Source organism: Azolla caroliniana, unplaced genomic scaffold (assembly GCF_043228905.1).
Source record: "Azolla caroliniana isolate FFs.n. ecotype wild unplaced genomic scaffold, voAzoCaro1.0.p SCAF_7, whole genome shotgun sequence".
In the NCBI taxonomy this organism is placed as follows: domain Eukaryota; kingdom Viridiplantae; phylum Streptophyta; class Polypodiopsida; order Salviniales; family Salviniaceae; genus Azolla; species Azolla caroliniana.
This window is the reverse complement of record NW_028230442.1, coordinates 11,163,253-11,176,535: the sequence shown is the minus strand read 5'-3', so window position 1 is coordinate 11,176,535 and position 13,283 is coordinate 11,163,253. Positions and strand designations below refer to the sequence as shown.

At 38.2% G+C, this 13,283-nt stretch overlaps 1 protein-coding gene across 1 annotated transcript; it reads right to left on the bottom strand.

Annotated features, from left to right (window-relative positions):
- Nucleotides 1-2,178: 2,178 nt before the first annotated feature.
- Nucleotides 2,179-12,588, bottom strand: LOC147861964 (Cyclophilin-like peptidyl-prolyl cis-trans isomerase family protein). The gene is made up of 7 exons (XM_087322093.1): nt 12,402-12,588; nt 12,118-12,141; nt 11,936-12,023; nt 11,679-11,771; nt 11,550-11,582; nt 11,391-11,447; nt 2,179-2,436 (listed from the first exon to the last, which is right to left on the bottom strand). The coding sequence occupies exons 1-7, from the start codon at nt 12,575-12,577 to the stop codon at nt 2,326-2,328; spliced, it is 582 nt and encodes a 193-aa protein (XP_087178219.1). The 5' UTR covers nt 12,578-12,588; the 3' UTR covers nt 2,179-2,325.
- Between the last annotated feature and the right edge of the window lie 695 nt (nt 12,589-13,283).

The window sequence follows — 13,283 nt, the reverse complement described above, 5'->3', positions numbered from 1 at the left end:
TTTTAAAAGCGAGATGACATACATATACATATTGATATAATACATATGTAGATAGATAATATGTATGTACATATTGTTATTACAGAAGAAGGAAAGGGATGTGTTTTATTTCAACTGCTTTGGTTAACAACTCACACTCATGTGTGTGTGTGTTTTTCCTTATTCTTTTCCGTAAATCTATGTTTGTGTTAAAACAAGATGATGATGATGATGATGTATGTAGTAGTAGACTGTAATAGTAGTAGACTGTAGTAGTATGTATGTATATAGTAGTAGAAGTAGTAAGTAGTAGGTTGTGAGGACTGAAGAGTAGTAGACTGTAGTAGTGATTCGTGAGGTAAACCAAACCCTGTGACTTCCCATATACAGTACATACATACATACATATAACACAAACAAACAGAGTTACAATAAATATCAACTCAACTGATTTGTTTAGTTTCAAATTTCAATTGCTTTGTCTTCTTTTGTGTCGAGATGCTCTCTCACCTCCCCCCCCCCCCCCTCCTACTACTTTCTCAAAAGTTCCCCTTTCTACTTTCTTATTAATAATAATACCTCCTTACCCTTACACATGATAGATTCCTACTTTCTCAAAAGCCCTCCAACCCCATTCCTCTGACACACTATCTCGATCTCTCACTCACTTTGAGATCTCACTTTGTTTCTACTTTAGGTGATGCTCTTCTACAAACATGTAGCGTTATTGATTAATATTAGAATAAGAAATCAGGAAAGTGCCTAAACCATGTGTGTTTTTTATATTCAAACTAACATACACACACGCACGCATACATACATACATACATATATATATGCTTATGCTTTGGTCCAAGTAGACGCTCCTCCCATCACCTACCCTATCTAAACGCTCACAAAGAAAGACATGAATCAAGCATACCTAGAACACATCACTTGTGTTGTATATGGTCTATTGTGTGTTCTTGCATTTACAAGAGATGAAGATAAAATTTTACACACGTTACCACTTCACCAAAAATGATAAATTTGACGCAATTTTCATATGCAACCATCCATGTGTCATTCAACTAGGATTAGTAGCTCAAACATTGTACAATCAAACCACGTATTTGGATTGTTGTGAAATGCACAATTCTAGGATAGGGGCTTTTGAACCTAACACCATATAAAGTATTTTCCTTTCCTAGCATACTTGATTAGCACTTCTTACTCTTGACTCTCCATTTGTTCACATGTTAACGAGAATAGATTAGTGAGACGATTCATTAGCAAGTTAGTGAAGACACATCAGATGAATCTTACCTCAATTATGACGGTGAAGAATACGGAAGTGAACCACCAAATTATCAAGACACTTATAAACATTCAGACTACATCTAATATGACAACGGCTATTTTAGTTTCCATCTCCAATAATTTACTTCAGTTGATTTTCTTAGAAATTAACTTGTGAACATTTCAAATATTTATTTAGAAGACAAAGAAACGGTCACGTGTTGTTTTTAGTTACACTTGTCATTAAGCATTCATAGCATTTTTTCTATCAACCACAAACTGACTGAATGAAGAATTAGTACACTAGTGGAATAATTAATCTCTTAATTCTGAATCTACATAATTCAAAAGTGATAAAAAGGAGATCAGACATAATGTTTGTTTAAATATTTGGAACAAGTAAATACATGCATAAAATTGTGCATGATCATAATGGCTTGAATTAGGAAGCAACATAACACAAGAGATGAATCAAACCTTAACAAGTCCAGAAGATAGAAAATTGATTCAAATAAGCTAAATTGAGAAACTTGCAAGTTAAGAGAATATCAAAATCAGATTCTCAAAGTTTTACTTCAGAGTAACAATCAGCAACTGCTCGGCTCAAGATTGAACTTTGCCATTAAACCGTTTTAAACAGTTTGGGGTTTTGGCAGTTCGGTTCGGTTCAAGCTTGCGCTTCCTTAACCGGTTTGAGCTCAGTTTGAGATGGCTCAAAGTGAACCGAACCGATTTGGGCAAAACCACTTAAGGCTTAATCGGCTTAACCCGTTTGGTTTGGACAAGGCCAAACCGGTTAAGCCAAAACCGAACCATTGCCGATTCCTACTTCAGAGCCTATAAAAATTGTGTATCTGTCTTTCACATACTTACTTGATAATCAATTCAAATATCCATTGTGTTTTGTAAGCTAAACAGAAGTTCAGAACATTAATCAAACTTCAAATATTTAATATCAGTATCTAATTGCGTGGTAATCAAACAATTTTCACATAAAATTTTACAAGTCCTCAGTTTTATTCTATTTCTTTCCTGACTTTTTATTTCAGCCAGCTTGTATTGTAATGATCACATCTCGCCACATTCTGTTATAACACATGCAAGCTTTGGACGGCTGTTTGGGCCAGTTTGGACATTTTCAATTTTTCGCACCACCAAAAGACTTTCGCCAAGCACTCTCTGTAATTTGATTAATCAACCAAACTATCAATCAATCCCTCATTCCATCATTACAGAGAAAGACAAAGGAAAAGTGGAATTAAAACGAAAAATGATGCATTGAAGATCAGCCATGATGGAAATTAGACTCCAAATCCAAACACAAGCCCCCAAACGCAAAAGGCAGATTTTATGAAATCACTAGGAATTGAAGTGTACATCCACTAGTTAGAATCTAGAAGGCACATTTAACTTGGCAAAGACAGATCACACTCTACTGTAACAATGTGTACAGTAAATTCGTCACCATTGCTGCAGCGCCTCCAGAGCCAAACACAGAAGCTTATGAAATCACTAGGAATTTAAGCGCACATCTGCTAGTTAGAATCTAGAAAGTAAAAGGCATGGGCACATTTAAGTTGGCAAAGACAGATCACAACACTCTACTGTAACAATGTGTACAGTAAATTCTCCAGCATTGCTGCAGCCCGCTTCCCATGTTCAATGATATCAGTTGCCACCATATTTATGACCTTCATTTTCACAAGTACATGCCTAGTTTTATTAATGTCCAAGCTTGGTGGATGATATTGAACAACCAAATGCAATACTTGGAGCCCCATGGAAAAGGACAATTTGCATGTAGCACACAACATTGAGGTTACAAAGCATGTTATTTTATGGTACATGTGAGATGTTACAACACCATTGTCATGACGTCTTAAACACTTGGACCAGTTTTGGTTTTCACGTTTTTTATTTTCTTTTTAGAATTTGTTATGCTTCATTTACGCATGCTTTATAGATAGTTGGATCTGTAAATCTTATGGAATGGTATATCAAAGAGTCATAGATTATTGCAATAACATTGATGTTGTCTCTGCACTCAAGATCTAATTCCTTGTCTTCGTGTTCATATAATTTCATTAAATAGTATAACTAGAAGGAAAACGCATTTTGTGAAGTTGCTGGCATATAGGTATGGAATTGGTGAAACATGCATCATGCAACTTTGTTGGGCTCAATGAGGACTTACAATTGATATAGAAATCTCAGTTCAATTTTGCACATACAGTGAATAAGAACCCTCAGAAAATGTCTTAATTTTCATTTGCAAAATTAAAGAAATAAATAACTAATCCCAACCAGTCTATGTGGAAGTTCCACGTATGCTTAACCTTGACAGTATCATGGGTCCTAAGGCAGTTCCAAATAAAGAAAGGATGACCCAAATTTATAAGAGAAGAAAGGAGAACTAGATATAAAACTTAAGAGCACAGCTGATTAGGCACTCAATGGAGAGTTCTTCTACACATGATAAAAAGAGAGGGAGAGATTACTGTGAGAAATGTTGTTAATAGCAGCAGCGGAGCAATAGTTAGAACAAATTAGACACAACCAAGCTATAAGAAGGCTGTTAGACAGCAGTAGAAAGAATGGTTGCAAAGAGTAGAGATACAACCAAATAATAGAGCTTGTTTTTAAGTAGCAACCAAAGTAAAAAGTCATTTCAAAAGAGGCTGGTATAGCCTATTTACATAAAATTGGGGAAAGTGGGTGAAATGGTTGTTTGGTAGTAAAGTGGCTCTTGTACTACCAAACAGGTACAAAAAACTAGGAATAAAAGGGAATATCTTGGAAAAAGTAGAAGAGAGAAAGGCATTTAAAGCATTACAAAATTGGGGAAAGTGGGTGAAATGGTTGTTTGGTAGTAAAGTGGCTCTTGTACTACCAAACAGGTACAAAAAACTAGGAATAAAAGGGAATATCTTGGAAAAAGTAGAAGAGAGAAAGGCATTTAAAGCATTACAAAATTGGGGAAAGTGGGTGAAATGGTTGTTTGGTAGTAAAGTGGCTCTTGTACTACCAAACAGGTACAAAAAACTAGGAATAAAAGGGAATATCTTGGAAAAAGTAGAAGAGAAAAAGGCATTTAAAGCATTACAAATTCTAGAGAGAGAAAGCATTAAAAGAGTTGTGAATTCTAGAGAGGGAAGAATCTGGGAAGGGAGAGAATATAGTACAAAGATAATAAAGATGAAAGAGAGTGCAAGGCTAGAGCTGCCACCCTCCAACACCTCCTCTCAGCTTCAGAACGGCGGTCCAACATTGAGTCGATCAAGGAGTTGATCAATGGTTTGCCTTGGAAGTGGCTTAGTAAATAAATCAGCCCCATTTTCTTGAGTAGGGCAATATGCCAAGTTGATGACTTGTGATTTCACTAAGTCACGAACAAAATGGTAGTGCACTTCGATGTGTTTTGTTCTACCATGAAATACTGAGCTATGTGCCAAGGCACGGGCACTTTGGCTGTCGGTGAAAACTGCAATAGGAGAGTCTTGCAAAACACCAATGTGAGAAAACAATTGCATCAACCATAGCAACTCACAACAAGTATCCAAGTAGGCGCGATATTCAGCTTCCGTTGATGAAGTAGAAACTGAATTTTGCTTCTTCGATTTCCAAGAAATCAAGCCTGAACCTAACATAAAACAATAGCCAGATGTGGACCTTCTAGAATATCACCTGCCCAATCAGCATCTGAGTAGCCAACAAGCTCAATGCCGCCTCTAAAAGACAGACCATAGTCGAGTGTGTTGGCCAAATACCGAAGAACTCGAATAGCTGATTGCCAATGACTTTGCCTTGGAGCACTTGAGAATTGGCTGAGAATACTCACGCTATAGGACAAATCAGGCCTGGTATAAGTTAAGTGAAGAAGGGACCCAATTAAACTTCTATATTTCGTGATATCCTCAAATATGGGAGAATTGTCTTCACGAGATAGCTTTGAGTTTAGATCCATTGGACAGGAGAGTGGCTTGCAATTTGACATCCTATAGGTCTCAAGGAGCTGCATGAGATACCTATGTTGGGTGACAAAGATACCACCATGTGATTGGTAGACCTCCATACCTATGAAATAATGGAGAAGTCCTAGATCAGTCATTTCAAAGGTTGTTTTGAGGTCAGCGCGAACCTCCTCGATTTTAGATGCAAGGGACCCTGTAATTGGAAGGTCGTCAACGTATAATATGATCAAGCATAGCAAATTATCTTGGGAAAAAACATAGAGATTGTTGTCAGCATTACAGTTCTGAAACCCAAGAGAGAGAAAGAAGCTATCAATTTTGTCATGCCAAGCTTTGGGAGCTTGCTTTAAGCCATACAAGGCTTTGTGTAACCTGTAGACCATGTTTTTCTGCTCTAAAATCTCGAAACCTGGAGGCTGTTCAACATAAACCTCCTCTTTCAAGTCACCGTTAAGGAAGGCTGACTTGACATCCATTTGAAAAATGGCTCATTTGTTGTGAGCAGCAAGTGCAAGCGCACATCGGATAGAGGTGTACCTTGCTGTTGGAGCAAAAGTTTCCTCGTAATCCACTCCTTCGACTGTGAGTAGCCTTTTGCCACTAAACGTGCCTTGTGCTTATCCAAAGTACCATCAGCATGGTATTTGGTCTTGAAAATCCATTTCAATCCAATGACTTGTCGATGTAGAGGCCGTGGGACTAGCTCCCATGTATGATTCCGCTCAATGGAATTAAGTTCAACTTCCATTGCTGCTTTCCACTTTGGAAGAACAAGGGCCTCTTTTGCTGTTGTGGGTTCTTTTGATTGCACAACAGTGCACAATAAGGCAAAGTTGCATGAGTGAGGAGGCCGTTGTGACTTACGTGTTCAAGAACCAGATGTATACTCATGAAGTTCAGCATCGGAGAGATGAGAATCACGAATGGTGGCTTGAAGCCACTTGGGAAGTGGTGGAAGCTGGTTTGTAGAGGAAGGGGAAACAAGTGGAGTTGAGGGAGAGGATTGAATTGTTGGCGAAGTTAGAGATTGAGTAGGAGGAGATGGGGGGCTTGAAATGAAACATCTTCGTCTAAAATAGGAGATTCCGGAGGAGCTGGGATTTCAACTATGAACTCAGGTGAAATCCTAGAATCATCTGACTGAGACTCCACAAAATGAACATCCCTAGAGATGACTAGGGACTTTGACTCTAAATCCCATAACCTATACGCTTTAGATTGGGTGTTGTAACCAAGAAACTTGCATTTCTTGGTTTTGGACTCAAATTTCGTCCATTTATGATCTGAAATGTGAACATAAGCATCACACCCAAAGACTTTAAAATGAGATACTGAGGGCTTTACACCTGTAAATGCTTCTGCCAGTGTCATTCCAGCAACTGCTTTTGTTGGGCAGCAGTTGATGATGTAGACTGCTGTGTTGACAGCTTCACCCCAAAACGAGAGAGGAAGATCGGATTGAGATAGCATCGTACGAGCCATCTCTTGGACTATCCGGTTCTTCCTTTCCACGACTCCATTTTGTTGAGGAGTATTGGGTGTAGAAAATTGGCGAGTAATGCCTTGTTGAGAGCAGAAATGGTGGAAAGCTTGGGAGATAAACTCTCCACCATTGTCCGACCTGATCTTTCGAACTTTCTTTGATGTCTCGTTCTCCACGAGAGCTACCCATTCTTGAAATTTTGTGAAGGTTTGGGATTTTTCTACAAGAAAATAAACCCAAACCTTGAGGGAGAAGTCATCAATTATAAGCATGAAGTAGCGTGCACCACCAAGAGTAGTGGTTTTCATGGGACCACAAAGATCCATGTGCACTAACTCCAAGATAGATGTTGCACGGTGAGTGGCTTCATGAGGGAAAGGCTCTCGATGTTGCTTGCCATGAAGACAAGCAACACATGGGGTATTGAGAGATTTGAAAATAGGAAGACCCTCAACTAGTTGGGAAGAGGAGAGCTTTTGAAGAGAATCATAGTTGAGATGACCAAACCTAGCATGCCACAACGTGGGATCTTCTTGTGCCACCAAGGCATGAGAGCCTTGAAGAAGATGAAGAAGATGAGATTTGGAGTTTTCCAAGGGGCTATCTATGGGAGCTTTTTAGGCGATATAAACCCCCTTCTTGTGTGCCACTAGCTACAATTTGTAGGCTGTTGGTGTCAATCACTTCCAAAACTGAGCTATCAAAGTAGACTCCATAACCTTGCTTGGTGATTTTGTAAACCGAAAGTAGGTTGGTAGAGATGCGAGGCACATGTAGCACATCTTGAAGAACGACAGGTTCTTCACTTGAAGAATTGTCAAGAAACACATTACCCACACATGAAGCCTCAATGCTTGAGGCATCTCCCATAGAGATTTGGGAAGAGCTAGGCTTCACATCATGCAAAATGGATTTGTCATAGGTCATGTGTGATGTGGCACCACTATCTACTAACCACTCATCGATGGTTGAAGTAGTTGGTCCAGCCAAATGTGAAGTATGTTCCTCAATGCCAAGGAAAACTGTTTCTTTGGCTGAGTGGACCGAGTTTGATTTTGGTGTAGGTTGACTGTTGGTAGAAGAAAATTTCTTGCCATTGCCTCTTTTCTTTTTCCAACAGTCGGGCTGAATGTGACCTTTGTAGCCACAATAATGACAGGTCAACTCCTTGTAGGCTAGGTTGTTTGGTGTCCTTGGATTGGGTTTGTTGTAGGGGTTACCGTTTTGCTTCGACTTGCCTTTACTTTTCGCATGTAGAAGCGTCTCCTTGGAAGTTTGAGAGCTTTTCTTCCTTGTTGCCCTATCTTGTAACATACCAAGAAATGTATTCATATCGGGTGTGTTGGGAAGAAGACAAATTGTGTCACAAAATGCTGAGAATGACTCAGGCAACTTTATCATCAGACGATGCACAAACTCAACTTCAGTTGACTTGCTTCCCAAAGAAACTAGTTCCTTTTGGAGAGTAACAAATTGTGTTATTTGATCCATGATGTTGGGAGTGTCATGAATCTTGAGATTAGCTAGTTGGTTCTCAATAGCTATCATTTGAGCATGATTAGATCGATGGTACCTCTTTTTGATGGATGTCCATAGTTCATTGGCTGTCACTTCATCTGTATCTTGAAATTGACGAGCGATGCTTGGTTTAATATTAAACATGAGGAAAGCATGGGCACGGGAATCCTTATCTAGCCAAGCTTCAGTCTCAGTGTTAGATGAACCAACAACTGATTTGGTTGAAGAGGATGAAGTTGTTGGTGGTTTCTTGTTAGTATCATTGACTACATTCCATAAACGATGGTATTGTAGCAAGGTCTTTATTTGCACCTCCCAATCCAAGTAATTGTTCCCATCCAAGATGGACTTTTTGGGGAGTTGGGGAATGGTTGATGAAACAATGGCGGTATGTGAGGCCATGGATATCCTCCTCTTGAGCTACAACTGGACAATTTGCAGTTGTAAGTAGATGCTCGGGGTCGTTCTACTTCTCCTTAGATGCTAGGTGAGGCTCAAATGAGTGGAAAAGAAAATAGAAGAACCTCCTCTGGAGGTTGGGAGGGTGGCTGCTAAGAGAACCTCCTCTATAGGGTTGGGAGGGAGGGATAAAAGAAGATAGGTTTGTGTGCTCTTCGGCAAAAAAAATCAGGCTGAGGGTATGGAGACCTCACTGCTCTGATACCATGTGAGAAATGTTGTTAATAGCAGCAGCGGAGCAATAGTTAGAACAAATTAGACACAACCAAGCTATAAGAAGGCTGTTAGACAGCAGTAGAAAGAATGGTTGCAAAGAGTAGAGACACGACCAAATAATAGAGCTTGTTTTTAAGTAGCAACCAAAGTAAAAAGTCATTTCAAAAGAGGCTAGTATAGCCTATTTATACAAAATTGGGGAAAGTGGGTGAAATGGTTGTTTGGTAATAAAGTGGCTCTTGTACTACCAAACAAGTACAAAAAACTAGGAATAAAAGGGAATATCTTGGAAAAAGTAGAAGAGAAAAAAGGCATTTAAAGCATTACAAATTCTAGAGAGAGAAGGCATTAAAAGAGTTGCAGATTCTAGAGGGAAGAATTTGGGAAGGGAGAGAATATAGTACAAAGATAATAAAGATGAAAGAGAGTGCAGGGCTGGAGTTGCCACCCTCCAACAATTACATTAGATAAGAATTTTCATCCTCCACAAGGAGACCAATTTTGACCCATGGTCATGTGACTCCTTCCTACTAAGTGGGGTTACTACTCTAGTAAAGATTGTCTATTTGGGATTCATGTATATGCACATATATCCTCACCCTTCTTGGATGAATATTTGAGTATTGACACTTAAATTATCTTGTTCCTCTAACAAGAAATCATACTTCTTGCAGATTACATTATATATTGAGCATGCAAGAAATGAGTGATATTCATCATGCGAGAGGTTTCAAATGATAACTTGTCTTCATACTTGAGTTATGATGCCATGATGCCACTTCAGCACCTGATTTGCGTGACTGAGTTCAAAGAACTGCATGCTCTCCAAGAGCCAAGGCTCATGGTGGTAGCAAAATGTGGTTGCGTACATACTGGCATTCTTACCTTGTATAGGGACCACCATTGAAAGTTAACAATTGCAATATAATATTCCAATGTTGCCATATTAGAATCTTGCAATTTCGTTCTTAGTGACTCTAATAATCTTTTTTCAGTGATCACATTCATAGCATCACTTGAGATGCTCCAATAGATTTTCTATTGCCTTCTATCTTTTAAACCATTTCATAATGTCTTTGTAAAACTTAAAATTGAGAGTGAGATAGGAAGGGGAGCTCAAAAAGATAGAATTCCTCAACAGAGGAGTGCATCATTAATGGGATAAAACATCTTATCTATTCTACATGATTGGTCTCTGTATATTGTCCACTTCTATTGAGTGAGAGCAAGCACACGAGGCATGTGACAATATATATTGTCCCCATATATTGGACGAAAGTCGATTCCTTAGTAACATTACAGAAGGACCCACAATTGCTAAATCAAGGAAGGGATGAAGAAGATGGGTATTGTGGAGGATCTAGTGATATTGAACCCACTTTGACCTATGCACTCAGAATTTCCACAATGATCCAAAATCTGGAGATTGGAACTTGAGAGGAGCTTCAATGGTCTTCAAAAGATGTGTCAATTGTTTTTGTCCATATAATGTTTTCTTCCATGTTCCATGTCTTGGCTCCTTCATAACTACAATACAGCCAATTTATCTTCACTACTTTGCTCTTATCTTTGCATCCATGTTCCATGGGTTTTTCTTAATTTGATCTTATCTAACTAATTTAGAGGTTCCTTTAACTTTAACATCAGGTGATAGTGTTATTTTTATGTTTGAAGGGTCTGGAATTTAAGAGTGGCTGTAAAAATCCAAGAGTTGTATGGTTGTTATGCTTTGTACTATGCTTTAGTAAAGATGTTAACTATTGACGTTTGTACATATTAGACTTCAACATCCTATTATGTCCATGTCGCAATCAACAATAGTTCAGTTTGAACAAAATCAAAAGCAAAACAGCAACTTAACAGCTTCAAAGTTTGTACAGTTCAGTTACTTCGGTTCAGTTTGAGCCTTTATTAGCTTAGCCATTTCCGGCTTAAACAGTTTAAATGGCTCATTGGCTTGGGATTGGCCCTTTCTTGAATATTTTCTCAAACCTTCTAACTTTTAAGGCTAACTCTGATATTTTACGAAATCTTTGAAAATTTGAAACTTGACTTGAAATTTTAAGTTTGGAACTAACTTGGAAACCCGAACACATTACTACAGCTTAACAGTTTGAAAATTTCTAGAGCCATTCAGTTTGAGCTTGGATTTTTTGCAATGGTTCAGTTTAAAAGTTTTCGTGGTTTGATTTAAGTTTAAATTTTTTCTAACAGTTTTCATAAACTCAAACTAAAGTATGAAAAATCTACAAACCAACATTACAAGTCCTAACATTGCTAATTCAATAAACTAAAGTAAAATAAGTCTACCACTCCAGGATCATTTTTGTAAGCAGAGGACAGCCAGTGAATCCCTCGACAAGACAATCAGACTCGATAACCATTACTAGTTTTCCATGTGAAATCACAACTTGAACAAAGACTTCAATAGACAAATTCATCTACAACCATTTAAGAAATTAAACAAGAAGAGTGTAAATTTGTACCCCAAACACAACGTGTTTATTGTCCAGCCAATCACATTTTGCACACGTGATAAAGAACTGTAGCACGACCACACAAAAGACGCAATTAGGACTCATTGAAATGAATATTACCACATCATTACCATACAGAGAACACAAAACTGAAACTGAAAAGCTTACTTGGCTTCCGTTTGTGCCAGGTCCGCTGTTTGCCTGTGAGACAAAAACAAGAATCAATTTCTATGCTTCCATGGACAAGTAGCAAATTTTCTATAACTTGTAGCAAAAAGGGTAGCTAGATGCTCTCACCATTGATAGGAGACCAGGACCTGTATGCTTTGCAATGAAGTTCTCATCCTCAAATTTTGAACCATAAATGGTCAAAAATCCAGTACCATCTCCCTTCAGAAAAAGTATACTATAAATATACGTATAAAATATGTACGTATGTATGTATGAATAAACATAAATACATATTACATATATATATATATATATATATATATATATATACACACGCAAAACATCAGGTAGTTACATCTATCCTAAAAATATATTTTGCAGACCTTCACAAAATCTCCACCTTGAATCATGAAATCTTTGATCACACGATGAAATGCGCTTCCTTTGTATCCAACAGGAATATTGGCTTTCCTAATAGGAGAAAAAAGAAAAGAAATACTTCCACTAAAGCAGAAGGAAAACGGAAACTAATTCAACATAAGGAATAACAGGAAAGAATATGTACCTGAATTCTCCAGTACAAAACTGCCTGCCATAGAAGTAGAATCGTAAGAAACCCCTCTTAATGGAAGTGATTGCTAAGCAAAGATATCAAAGAATAAAATGAAGAAGTCTACAGCACAAAAGATACAAATGTGGCAGAAGAAGAAGCTTAGAAGTGGCGACAGAGTGTTAAAAAGAAGAAGTTTAGAAGAGCAAAGAAACAACATTTTCTAAGAAGAAGGAAGAAGAAAGGAATGCGAAAGTGAAGGAGAAAGGAATAGGTAGTGTAGTAACTAGTTATTTTACCTGAAGTTCTCAGCTGTGCGAGGGACGATATCGGCGAAGAGCTCCATCTTGATGCGCCCCGCAGGAATGGATCCAATTGTGACATCAAAGAAGACGACGGGATTCTTAGGATTCTGCGGCCGCAGGTGCCACTCCGTCGTCGTCGTCGTCGTCGTCACAGAAGCAGCCGCCATCATCAGCGTCTGTATTATGTTATGTAAATGTATGTATGTATGTATGTAAATGTAGTAGTAGTAGTAAGACTGACTAATAATAATATGGAATGTCTTCCTTCTTGCTCTAATATTAATACGTATGTATTCGTTTCCTTTGATCTTCAAATTATTTCGCAGCTTGCGCACAAGAGCTTTCTAAAGAATAATTGCACATCTGATTTGGTGTTTGGCTAAGAATGTTATGTAGAGAAACGGATCGTTAATTCACAAGAATCGAACATGCTGAAATACACAACTCAATAACACAAGAGAAAACAGTGCACACAGGTTTTACGTGGAAACCCCAAAGCGAGAGAAAACCACGGAGAACGGAGCTTCACAATACATTGGATATACAATGACGAGATTAGAGTACAACACTTTCTACACCAAGTGTATCAGCCGCGCAGGGTTCTTGGCGTATGCTGTTACAGAACACAGCTATGGCGCCGCTCGCTCAGTCTCTCTTCTCCTTCTCACTCTTCTCTATCGTTAGCTACAACAAAGGATCACACATTGTTCTCTCATATGCTTCTCTACTTGCCCTAAGTGTATTTACACTTATACCCTGTATAGGTTATTTACAAATGTAGCCATTGCTACTGTCATTCCTATTATTATCTAATATTAATAATAGTCTTACTAATCAACTGACTCATCTGATCAATTGGTTGCTCCCTATCTTCGA

Bases quoted from the DNA above. Each gene is read 5' to 3' on its own strand.
- LOC147861964 (XM_087322093.1), bottom strand. From the start codon at position 12,577: ATGATGGCGGCTGCTTCTGTGACGACGACGACGACGACGACGGAGTGG. The intron at 12,142-12,401 runs GTAAAATAACTA...CTTCTATGGCAG, and splicing joins CGCACAGCTGAGAACTTCAG to GCAGTTTTGTACTGGAGAAT. The intron at 11,583-11,678 runs GTGAGAGCATCT...TTTGTCTCACAG, and splicing joins GTCCTGGTCTCCTATCAATG to GCAAACAGCGGACCTGGCAC.